We start from the raw sequence: 12,472 nt of genomic DNA, 5'->3' as shown, positions 1-12,472 counted from the left end.
AAACTTAACAAAGCATTCCATTGCGGTAGAAAACTTAACGAAGCATTCCATTGCGGTAGAAAACTTAACGAAGCATTCCATTGCGGTAGAAGAAATAACAAAGCATTCCATTGCGGTAGAAAACGTAATGAAGCATTACATTGCGGTAGAAAACATAATGAAGCATTCCATTGCGGTAGAAAACGTAACAAAGCATTCCATTACGGTAGAATAACTTAACGAAGCATTCCATTGCGGTAGAAAACGTAACGACGCATTCCATTGCGGTTGAAAACTTAACGAAGCATTCCATTGCGGTAGAAAACGTAACGACGCATGCCATTGCGGTTGAAAACTTAACGAAGCATTCCATTGCGGTAGAAAACTTAACAAAGCATTCCATTGCGGTAGAAAACTTAACGAAGCATTCCATTACGGTAGAAAAACTTAACGAAACATTCCATTGCGGTAGAAAACTTAATGAAGCATTCCATTGTGATAGAAAAACGTAATGAAGCATTAAATTGCAGTACAAAACTTAACGAAGCATTCCATTGCGGTGGAAAACTCAGATCAGTCCGTTATGGCAGGACATTTTAAAAAACCAAGGCGAAACGGCGTCTTACTGGTTGGTGTCGGCAGGCTGTGGGGTGAAGTTTCCCTCTGAGTCCATGGAGGACTGTTTCTCCATCATGGTGACGTAGCTGCTCTCCATGTAGTCTGGAGGCAAGGCCCCTGCTACGGCACTGAGGCACGGCAGGGCCAGCTTAAACAGCTCCTGGTCATACCTCTGGAGTGGTGGGGAGACAGCCGCTACTTATCAACACAGACTGGTTGTGTGTGTTTGTGTCCTTGTGCCTGGATTACTGCTGTGTGGCGGGATAGTTGAATGTACGATAGCAGTAGTAAGCTACGTACAGTATTTGCCAATGACCACTAGGGGGCCCCAAAGTCATCACATTACCTTCTAGTTGGCTGGCAGTGCCGTTCTAATACAAAAGAAAAACTGGACCAATACAGTAGCAACACAAAAGCACTACAAACAACATTAAATAACACTGGAATATACAGTATAGTGATAGTGATTATTGTTAGAATTTTTACTGATATTCAGTATGCTACCTTGCGAGACAAAGCATCAAAAATGCCAGAGAACAGCTTCCTTGAGAGATGCAGCTCCTCGTCAGACGATGCACCAAAGCTTCCCCAGCCACCCGTCAAACAGTAGTACTTCCAACAACGCTCATAGTGATTGGTCAAGAGCTAAAACACCAAGAACAGGATCAAGGTCAAAGGCAAACTAATTATGAACAACTCTGATCACCATACCCACACACACACACACCACTGTAATGTGACTGGAGTGCATTGGAATGGACAACAATCAATCAATCAATCAAACCTTGAGGGGCATCTTGGTGTGTTCATTGAGCAGAGGAACGTCAAACACCAGTCTTCTAAGCAGATGCTGCATCATAGACGGCCTCAGTTTACTGGAGAAAACATACAGGACTAAGTTGATTTATACCTGAATGTTAAATTACAAGTAAATCCAAAGCAGATGTGCGAAGACAAGAATCATTTAGTTTACCATACAGTCTGCCCTGATAATGTGACTGGTGTGGGTGAGATCATGTAGGACCTTGATGGAGGGCGGCTGGCAGCAATTCGTGTCTCTAATATCTCTAATATTTGGCATCAAATTCTTGATGAAAATAGTACCAATAATGGTAACTACTAGCAATACTGATATAGTGACGGTTCGGTACCACTGTTCAGCAGTCTACTAAGTTATTTAATGAAGACAGAGCCACCGAATGGGCCCAGGACCCAAACACATGACAAGCCCACTGCACCGACCTTCAGTACAGTGAACAAAGTAGTGTGGCTAACATTAACATTACCAATGACTGATTAAGACTTAAGCATTGCCAGCGACGGAGAAAGACGTTAGCATAGCCAGTGACTGATTAAGACATTTGCATTGCCAATGAGTGTTTAAGATGTTATCATTGCCAATAACTGATTAAGACAATTGCATTGCCAATAACTGATTAAGACATTAGCATTGCTGATAACTGATTAAGATGTTTGCATTGCCGATAAATTATTAAGACGTTTGCATTGCCAACGACAGATTAAGACGTTAGCATTGCTGATAACTGATTAAGACATTTGCATTGCCAATAACTGATTAAGACATTAGCATTGCTGATATCTGATTAAGACGTTTGCATTTCCGATAACTGATTAAGATTTACATTGCCAATAACTGAGGAAGACGATAGCATTGCCAACGACGGATTAAGACGTTAGCATTGCTGATAACTGATTAAGACATTTGCATTGCCAATAACTGATTAAGACATTAGCATTGCTGATATCTGATTAAGATGTTTGCATTTCCGATAACTGATTAAGACGTTTACATTGCCAATAACTGATGAAGACGATAGCATTGCCAATGACTGATTAAGACGTTAGCATTGCCGATAACAGATTAAGATGTTTGCATTGCCAATAACTGATTAAGACGTTTGCATTGCCGATAACTGATTAAGACGTTTGCATTGCCAATAACTGATTAAGACGATAGCATTGCCAATGACTGATTAAGATATTAGCATTGCCAATGACTGATTAAGACGTTAGCATTACCAATAACTGATTAAGAGGTTAGCATTGCCGATAGCTGATTGAGACATTAGCATGGCCAATGACTGATTAAGAATGAGGAAAATACTAAGTTTGATTTTGATGAGGACTGCATTAGCTGTCATCAAGGGAATATGATAATATAATAAACTAACTGGACATGGAGCACCACTGTTCAACAAGAAAGAACGGACAGAAATTAAGAACCTGTGTCTAAGACACTAAAAAAATGGCTTAAGAAGAGAGGCTTAAGAATACAACAAGATTGCTGAAGCAGGGAAATATTTAGTAGGGAAGAACGTTGTCATCATCATGTGGACAAATTCACTAGAACGCAATGCTGACATTGTGAGCAAAGTTTGTCAAAACTGCCCTGAAATTGATTGAAAGCACGGGACATCATCAAAGACTACAGCCACCCAGGCTATGGTCTGTTCACACTGCTGCCGCCTGGTAGAAGCTACCGGAGCATCAGGACACGCACTTCCAGACTCACAAACAGTATTTTGCTTCAGGCCATAAGGCTTCTCAACCTGCAACACTGATCTATGATCATATTGACATGGACATTTTAAATGATCTGATGTCATTCATGTACATTACAATATTTTAATGTACCATTCATAGGCATCTTACATTTATATTTATGCTTATAATATTAAATATTTCTACCCATAATGTTCATATACCTAATTCTATTGCTGCTAGTTTACATTGTTATGTATATTTTGCTATACTTTTGCTTTATATATTTCTTTATTCTTACTGCGTAGATGTTGTGTGTCATGTCACAAGAATTAAATTTTTCGCTGTGTTATTCAGTGCATCTAAAACGTAAAAAACTTTGACTTTGAAAGCGAGGGGTTTACGACAGTTGAAAAAAGGAACATTTTCAAAACAGACCCAGAGACAGACCCAACTCCAGTTCAACAGGAGCGCAAACACAGCCGCGAACCACGCGCATTCAGCTGGGTCGCCTTCAAGCCAACCGCTCCTCACCTGCAGGTGGCCAGGAGACACTCCTCGATGGCGTCTCGCTGGGCCTTGGTGAGGCAGCATCCTTTAGACAGACGGTAGACGGTGTGGAGAAGAGAGTCTATGAGCGAGGCGTACGGCTCAGTCCCGGCAAACAGGGGGGCACACTTAGTGAGCAGAGGCAGGACAGCCGTGCACAGATACCTGTTGAGGGCCAGGGCCATGTCTGTAGCACTGAGAGCAGCCTGGGGGGAGGGGGCATGATTACTGCACTGGACAGTTCAAGTCACTTCTTCCCTCCCATTTTCCTGTTCCCCTCTCCGTTTTCTTTCGTTCTCTCTCTCCATCCCTTTTTTCCTTCCCCGTATCTTTGTCCCTCTCCTCTTTCTGCGTTCCCTCCCCCCTGTCTTTCCCCTCTCTCTCGTCCACCTCACATTCTCTCTCTCTCTCTCTCTCCCCGCGGTCACTTTAAACGGGTTTCTAGGTCACTCCATGCAATGGGTCAGTCTCAAAGACTCACCGTGTCAAGGGAGGCCGCTGCCCGGAGGTCCGGCAGGAAGCCCACCTCCAGCAGGTGGAGCAGGAAGTTCTGGTCCTCTATGCCATAGACGCGGTCCAGGAAAAGCACCATGGCTGCCTTGTGGTCCGGACAGAACCCTGCAGACATGTCAGGCTCCAAAACAGACCCATCTGGACACATTCAGAACCACAGGGCGACAGGCCCGGTCAGAGTCAGTGGAAACGATTGAGTCAATACAGACAGCGGTTTGAACTTAGAGGGTTGAGTTTTAAAGTTGAATACTGTTTATATGTCCTTGCAATGGTTAAGGGGAGATGTAGTTTGCACCCACCTTTGGCCAGAGTGGGCATGGGAAACGGGATGCTTATAACCCCTTCCAGGTCTTCGATGGGGATCAGGGAACGGAGGATGGCTCTTATCCGGATCGCCTCGCCTTTCCCAGCATGAATCAGCTGGAAAACAAACCAAACATTCCTTTTCAGTGTCTTTTTGGAGCCAGAAATAAAACCCATTGCTAAATGGTTGGCGGATGGATTTTGTGAAATTATCATAGTTTTGCTTCCAACTAAAACAAATTACCAGAAAACCTCATATTGGCCGAAACTAAAGGCTTTTGAAAGGAAACGTCTAAAGCACATAAACCCAGTGATTAAAGTGTAATTTAACCAGCCTCCCATTACTCACTGTCTGTTCTCCAGCTCTATGGCTGTTTGGCTACCTGTAGAACCCTGGAAAGGAATCTGCTGTCTTGGCAACAGCTAATGGGGATCCTCAGAAAATATTGAATGCTAAATGTGTCTATCCAAGGCCTGTACCTTTGACCTGGGGCCTCCTCTCTAATATTCACATCTGGGAGTACAACGATTCGACAGTTGAGTCCATCCTTCTGGTCCCATGCGTCTATTTAACTCAGCAGGTCTGCGTTACTCACGTGCATCTCAGGGGCACAGCGCCCCAGCAGGTCGATGAGGGCAGCATAGAAGGTCATGATGGCATTGCCCATGTGGATGGTATCATCCTCTTCCTCCTCTTCTAGTAAAACGTCACTGCTGTGGTGGCAAAAACCACACACACGTGCGCGCACACACACACACACACACACACACACACACAGCCTTGATGTTAAGTAAAAACGTACAAGTATTAACACGCCACTGTTAGAAATTTCACACAATTAATTTGTTTGAGGAGCACATTGAGCTTCAGCAATCATTCACAACGCTGGTTATGCTACAGCAGATTGTTATGTAACTCATTTTTACACTAGATTGTTATGTAACTAGTTGTTATATTAGATTGTTATGTTATGCTATTTGTTACAGTGCCGTAAATGTTTTTGTAACTTGTTGATGAGGTATATATAACCCACAGCCCGTCCTGGGCTCTGAAAGTGGGGTTAGGGTTATAACCCAGATCCTCCTGGGCTATGATCGTGGGGTTTGGATTTTAATCAACATCCTCCTGACCTCTGAAGGTGGGGTTAGGGTTCTAACTCACATCCTCCTGACCTCTGAAGGTGGGGTTAGGGAGGGGGTTATACCCTACAGCGTTCTCCTGACCTCTGAAGGAGGGGTTAGGGTTATAACCCACATCCTCCTGACCTCTGAAGGTGGGGTTAGGCCTATAACCCACATCCTCCTGACCTCTGAAGGTGGGGTTAGGCCTAAAACCCACATCCTCCTGACCTCTGAAGGAGGGGTTAGGGTTATAACTCACATCCTCCTGACCTCTGAAGGAGGGGTTAGGCCTATAACCCACATCCTCCTGACCTCTGAAGGAGGGGTTAGGCCTATAACCCACATCCTCCTGACCTCTGAAGGAGGGGTTAGGGTTGGGGTTATAACCTACAGCGTCCTCCTGGCCTCTGATGTGGGGGAGGGCCCATCCCTACTGGGGTCCTCTGATATCTTGATGGCTTCAATCATTGCTGCCAATAGACCATTCCCTCCCTCTCCACGAAGGGCGGGGCCAAAGCACTCCGGCCGACGAATCAGAAGCCTCACCACCACATTGGCGTTCTCTTCCACACTCTCACCTGATGAGACGACAAGTAAACAGTAACATAATTAATGAAGAAAACTAAACAACCTGAATGTAGAAATATACAGGTCCCGGGCAAACATGCCATCGTACCATTGCAGAACACAGCGAAGCGGAGGAAATCCAGGTACCGTTCTCCTTCTACAGGGTTCCAGCCAATATCAGGATAACCTTTAGACACCAGCATGGAACAGCTCTGGAGGCCACAACCCGCCAGGTACTGGACCACCTAGGCAAAATGGCGGAGAGAGACATGAATCCTGTCATTCCGGTCATTAAGTCACAGGCACATCTGGAGAACGGGTCAGATCAATAAAATTGTAAATACAATCAATAGCCTCATGGGATGTTATAGACTAGATTTGAGCTGAGAAATTAGATTCAAACTCATATTATCGGCTTATTGCTTCAATGGGTCGATTAGGGTCATCCATTAAACTGCAGTTACGTAAGGTGAACAAACTTCTGTAGCGCAGCTCTGGGTAAGGCTGTGGCCTGTTTACCAGGGCTTTTTGGCTCCTGTCCTGGAGGTCCGATACAATTCCTGTTTTCACCGTCTCCTTCTATTTAGGGACTGATTCAGACAACAGGCCAGTGACAGTACTGCCCGGCAAAATAATAAAACTTTCTCAACCCTCTAAGACCAAGGTTGTAGAGCCCCATTCTAAACATTAAGGAAGAGGAGGGCCTGAATACAAGCACTGAGTCTATTCCAGGTTTATGACTGGAGTTGAACCCTCCAGCAAAGTAGATCTCCAGGGACCAGGATGCCCTACATATATTCCTGTATGCCCAGTATGGGTGTCTGAGGGCCTGAATGAAGTCATCAGCCTGTAAGGGTTTGGGAAGGCCTTACTTTTTCCAAGTCCGGTTCTCTGAGGGCCAGAGCAAGCTCGTTATTATCCATCACAGAAGCAGCAGCCACGTCTAGCGGGGTGGAGCCACGCATGGAGGGAGACGCTGGGGAAGGAGAGAGAGGAGGCAAATCACACAGAACCTTTAGCCAGCCAGACTAGCTAGAATCTCTGAGGAGTGTTTGTGAGTAGGATCTCACCAGATCAACACAGAAAGACAATGGGCTCTTTCAGACACCTGCACAACTCCCTAGGCTACTGCTCTACTTTTGATCTGAACCCGAGGGTTTCACTGAATACTATCCTGGGGAAAATGTTCGGTCCCCATCGGGAAATCAGACACACACGCACACACACGCACACACATACACACCGTAAACACACACACGCACACACACAGTAAACACACACACACACACCAACAGTAAACACACACAGTAAACACACTCACCAAGGCCGACACTGCTGTTCTCCAACAGGTAGCTGAGGTGATCAAACATGGCTTTCTGGTTCTGTCTACTGATACGACAGAAATAACACAGGAAACGACAGCAGTTGGCCACCATCTTGGGAAAGGTGATCTCCTTGACAGGAAGCACCAGAGAAGTCAACACTATTACTCGTTATTTTACTCTTTCAGTCTTTAGTTTCTTCGTTGCAGAGTGAGGGGGGTAAAAAGTGACGTTAGGAAAGACAGGACATTTAGCAATGGGCTATCAAAGACACAAATTATTTTAAAAACACAGAGACTGGATCTGAATCTCAAATGGCAGACTATTTCCTATATAGTTCGCAACCCTGGTCAAACACAGTGTGGTACACAAGGAACAGGGCGCCATTTGGGCATGAGAACAATGTTCACATACGCTCATTTTCCTACTTTCATTTTGCAATTTAAACAACGTAATATTCAAAGACCCCCGAACTAGGGGTTCGACACCAGGGCCTGTATTCCAATTGGCAACTCAGAAATGTGACGCTGTATTTCCACTCGTTGCACCATGGGTAATATGCCCAACATGCACATGGGTGTACTGTTAACACAACGGACCGCCACCGACTGAGTAGTCACCTTGGATTCCCCACCACTCAGGACGTTAACCATCACCTCCATCACGGTCTCGTGCATCCCCAGAGCCCGCATCAGGTTGGGGTGCTGATAGAACACTTTGTTGTTCATGATGTCCCTGTACGCACGAGCAAACAGGAGAAACAGTTAAACAGCGCCCTCCTCGAGTTAGGGCCCCTCAAACAGGTGACAGGGTCAGAACAACTCCGCGTCCTTACGCCATCTGATCGGGTCAGAACAACATGCACGGCCTCGCCCTCACCCCAGCCCTCTGATCATCAGTTTCTCTTCCTCTCGGCCCATGCGGACGGACAGCAGAGATCTGATCTGGCCCAGCGACGCCAGCAGCTTGATGGTGTCCTCCACAGAGACAGAGTTGATGGTGTAGGCCTTGGGCAAGGCCCGGACCTGACCGCCGATGCCGTCGTACTGACGGTGGAGCAGCACAAACATGGCTCTGACCAGCTCTGGGTCCTCAATGACGCTCTCCTGGGCCCAACGCACCATGGTCTCGCTGATCAGCTGCTGCAGAGTGCCTGGAGGACCGGAGGCGACAGGGGACACCGCTGAGACAACAGCAAATACTGTCTAAATATCGCATTTTTGTCTTAGTTATCTGCATGTTTCCATTCATAACAGTGTTTTACCCGTCTAGATGAGATAGTGTTAACATAATGTAGCCTGTGTTAGCGGTTTAGATCAGATAGTGTTAACACAATGTAGCCTGTGTTAGCGGTTTAGATCAGATAGTGTTAACGCAATGTAGCCTGTGTTAGCGGTTTAGATCAGATAGTGTTAACACAATGTAGCTTGTGTTTGCGGTTTAGATCAGATAGTGTTAACACAATGTACCCTCTGTTAGTGGTTTAGATCAGATAGTGTTAACGCAATGTAGCCTGTGTTAGCGGTTTAGATCAGATAGTGTTAACGCAATGTAGCCTGTGTTAGCTGTCTAAATCAGTAAATGTTAACAATTTGTAGCCAGTGTTAGCTCAATAGATCAGAGAATGTTAACACAGTGTAGCCTGTGTTAATTGTTTAGATCAGATAGTGTTAACACTATGTAGCCTGTGTTAGCTAATTTGATCAGAGAGTGTTAACACAATGTAGCCTTTCTTAGCTGTTTAGATCAGATATTTTTAACACAATGTAGTTGTGTTAGCCGTTTCAATCAGATACTGTTAACACTTTGAAGCTTGTGCCGTTTAAATCAAGTGTTCATACAATGTAGCTTGAGTTAGCTGTCTAGATAAGATAGATTAACACAATGTAGCCTGTGTTGATTGTTCAGATAGTGTTAACACTGTAAACTTTGTTATCCATTTAGATCAGAAAGTTATAATATATTTTAGCCAGTCCTGTTTATATCAGATTGCATTTATTCATTTTTATATAAAATGTTTAATTTTGCCAAGATTAACAACAAGGACCGGGAAGTAACTCAGGTTAATAACTGTTTTGCACAGGGACAGAAAAACTCATTTTCACCTTGCTAGACACAGGTCAGATCCGTTAGAGGGAGGGCAGCCTTGCTAGACACAGGTCAGATCCGTTAATTGCTGCAGTTACTCTCTGCAGATGGCAGAATCACTGGGGTCTCTGTTTGATGAATTGCTGGACTTACTGGCTTTCTTAGCTTTCTTCTTGTTCTTCGGCATGAAGGTCATCTTCTTCTTTAGGTAGACCACCTTCTCCACCAGGGACATGAGTCGTCCTCGGATGGTGAAGTCACTGTCTGCCTCGTTCAGCTTGTCCTCATCCATCTCTATGCCTGAAAAGAAGGAAGACTTCTGGTCAGTAACTACCACGTAGGAACCCCTTAGAGATGGGGCAAATTGTAATACAATTAACATTTGGGTTTTCAGGACACGTGACATGAGAGGTGTCTGCATTCATCTTAGGACAGTTGGCTGGAGTTCTGGAATAGTGCTCCTAAAGCAGGTGTAATTAATAGCACGAGTCAATCCCAGCTGTCGTTCATTACTGTCACTGTGTCAGAGAAAGCAAATCTATCATGATTAGTAAATCTACCACAGTGGGTCATTAGGTCTTCGTGGAAGTCCAGCAGTTGTTCTCTGATCTCCTCGGGACAAGGACAGTCCTGCTTGTCATCCTTGAAGTTCAGCAGCATGTTGATCTGAGGACAGAAAACAAACAACAGTGACCCGGTCGCCTGCTAGGTAAGTGTTCATTTCTGGCCACAAAACGGTAAACAACAATGGTTGCTATGAGACCGTATAAAGATAATGAAAGATGATATTTTTTTAATCTAATTGACTGAGTGCGTAGCCCCGTACCTGCTCCTGTGGCGGTGATCTGAACTCTTTGGTCTTCCTGGCAGTCAGCGCGGCCGACATGTTGAGGGCTTGCATGACCTCATTGTAGCGGAACCGCTGGTTGTCTTGGAGATGAGCCACAAAGTCATCGCTGAACCCCACCACCGCCTCGATACGGTGGCGCACCTGACAGTCACACAAGTACTGCAGCAGGTGGCACATCTAGAGACACACACACACGCACACACACACACACACACACACACAGATGAAGAGTGTTGGGCCACTGCCAACACCTCGTTCAGTGTGTGATTTATCACAGGGATCCCTCCAAGTGAGAGGAGACATAAACAGCGCCGTCATATTAATCTCGGGGACGCAGGGGGAAATGCAAATAGTGTACCTGTAGTTTGACAGGCTCAGGTAGTTTCATCTGGAGCAGTCCTTTAGGGACCTTCCCAGCCCTCTCCTCTCCTCCTGCCCCCTCCGCCCCTCCCCCTCCCTTAGTGACATCACTCTCGGGCGTGTCGGCGGGCGGGCCCGCTCCCTCCGAGAACACAGACGGTTCTATCAGCTGCAGTATGTTCTTCAGGTCCCCGTTGTGGAACACCCCCATGATCAGTAGGGTGTAGAAGAGCTTGATGAGGGGAACAAACAGGAACTCGGTGCTGCCCCCTACGGGGTCCCTGACGTGCAGGCTGCCCTCCCTCACTGCCTCAGTCAGCATCTCGATGGTCTTGGTCTTGAGGAGGTCCAGGGGGAACTCGGGGCTGTACTGGAAGCAGTCGGCCCCGCTGCAGATGAACGACGGGGAGGAGAAGAGCATGCGCGGGCGCAGGGAGGTGCTGAGGCCGATCCCCGGCAGGCCGTGCTTCTTCTTCTCGTCCGGGAACAGCGTGATGGACTTGGTCTCGTCCGTCATGGGGACGATGTACTCGTTGTTCATCATGAGGCGTGCCGTGGCGTATGTACTGAGAGGACGACAGAACGGAACCATCAAGCTGGTGAGATATGCGCACGCATACATGCAAAGTCAGGGGGAAAGGTTATATAGGGGGTTAATGTCATGCTCTAATCACTTTACCTACCCCCCCCCCCTCCCCCGGGACCTGAACCAGACCCCGTTCCGGTTCCTGGTCCCGCCAGACCACCCGCCGGCCTGCCAACCTGAGGTGGATGTCAATGAGTAGGTCGTAGTATCCAGTCCGGAGGAGTCCTGCCATGTACTTGTTCTCGATGGCGTAGAGCAGCTGCGCCTCGTCGGCGTGGGAGCAGAGCGCGTGGGCTACACGGTTGTTGCCGAGGGCGCACACAGCCGAGTACAGTCTCAGAGTGTGGTAGTGGAATTTCAGCAGTTCCTCCTGCTCTGTTAGCTCCAGGATGTCAACCGACCTGGAGATGAGGGGAACAGAAACCCAGGCGGCGGCTCAGACCTCATATAGAAACACGCATGGAAACCCAGCAGGTTAACATGACACATTCCACAGCCTTCTGAAGAAAACTGCACCTTTACGACGGCTACAGCATTCAGCTGGACATACATCTCTGAATTACCCATTAATTCTTTATGCTTTTTTCCACAAACTACCCAAACCAGAATCTAGATTCCGTCCAGATTCCGTCCAGATTCCGTCCAGATTCCGTCCAGATTCCGTCCAGATTCCGTCTTTCCTATTTTCCTACACAACATCCTAAGGGACAGGGCAAGGTAGGCTTGGGAGGGCGTGACCCTCACCTGTTCTCCTCGGGTATATGCAGGGACATGAACTGCAAAGGTTCGGAGCAGGTGACCAGCCAACCGTGGCGGTCGTTGACCCTTGACACGTCGACCTTCAGGAAGTGGTTCGGCACACGGCTCCACAGCACCGAGGTCAGGAACTGGACATGCAGGCGAGGGGGGCACTGGGGGTTCGGGTTCCTCCGCTCACTCTTAAACAGACCCGCCGACAGGGGCATGACATTCTGGTAGGGGGAGAAATGACTGAGTCAGGGACCGGGTCAGGGTCAGGGAGGGTCAAGAGGGTGGAGCCTGAAAGGGTACAACAACAGGATTTGACATTTGAGTCAAAGAACACTGGCAGATTTGTGTAGGATCCTCGTTTGA

General features: G+C 46.8%; 1 protein-coding gene across 12 annotated transcripts in view; it reads right to left on the bottom strand.

The window, feature by feature from the left end:
* ryr2a (ryanodine receptor 2a (cardiac)) overlaps nucleotides 1–12,472 on the bottom strand; it is a 185,757-nt gene that overhangs the window by 53,607 nt on the left and 119,678 nt on the right. For 6 of the 12 annotated variants that reach the window (XM_034292561.1, XM_034292564.1, XM_034292565.1 and 3 more), the window contains 19 exons: nucleotides 12,104–12,330; nucleotides 11,536–11,760; nucleotides 10,772–11,339; nucleotides 10,390–10,590; nucleotides 10,124–10,229; nucleotides 9,717–9,863; nucleotides 8,355–8,628; nucleotides 8,096–8,210; nucleotides 7,475–7,607; nucleotides 7,026–7,129; nucleotides 6,263–6,398; nucleotides 5,978–6,164; nucleotides 5,061–5,178; nucleotides 4,461–4,581; nucleotides 4,130–4,299; nucleotides 3,634–3,854; nucleotides 1,382–1,472; nucleotides 1,102–1,242; nucleotides 606–769 (listed from right to left, as the gene is read on the bottom strand). In XM_034292561.1, coding sequence (XP_034148452.1) covers nucleotides 606–769; nucleotides 1,102–1,242; nucleotides 1,382–1,472; nucleotides 3,634–3,854; nucleotides 4,130–4,299; nucleotides 4,461–4,581; nucleotides 5,061–5,178; nucleotides 5,978–6,164; nucleotides 6,263–6,398; nucleotides 7,026–7,129; nucleotides 7,475–7,607; nucleotides 8,096–8,210; nucleotides 8,355–8,628; nucleotides 9,717–9,863; nucleotides 10,124–10,229; nucleotides 10,390–10,590; nucleotides 10,772–11,339; nucleotides 11,536–11,760; nucleotides 12,104–12,330 — 3,449 coding nt within the window. The remainder of the gene's footprint in view (nucleotides 1–605; nucleotides 770–1,101; nucleotides 1,243–1,381; nucleotides 1,473–3,633; nucleotides 3,855–4,129; nucleotides 4,300–4,460; nucleotides 4,582–5,060; nucleotides 5,179–5,977; nucleotides 6,165–6,262; nucleotides 6,399–7,025; nucleotides 7,130–7,474; nucleotides 7,608–8,095; nucleotides 8,211–8,354; nucleotides 8,629–9,716; nucleotides 9,864–10,123; nucleotides 10,230–10,389; nucleotides 10,591–10,771; nucleotides 11,340–11,535; nucleotides 11,761–12,103; nucleotides 12,331–12,472) is intronic. The other 6 variants (XM_034292566.1, XM_034292569.1, XM_034292567.1 and 3 more) reach the window with 2 other exon arrangements.

This window comes from Esox lucius, chromosome 6, assembly GCF_011004845.1.
Source record: "Esox lucius isolate fEsoLuc1 chromosome 6, fEsoLuc1.pri, whole genome shotgun sequence".
Taxonomy (NCBI): Eukaryota; Metazoa; Chordata; class Actinopteri; order Esociformes; family Esocidae; genus Esox; species Esox lucius.
Note: the sequence above shows the minus strand (reverse complement) of the source record. Positions and strands in the feature narration are given on the sequence as shown.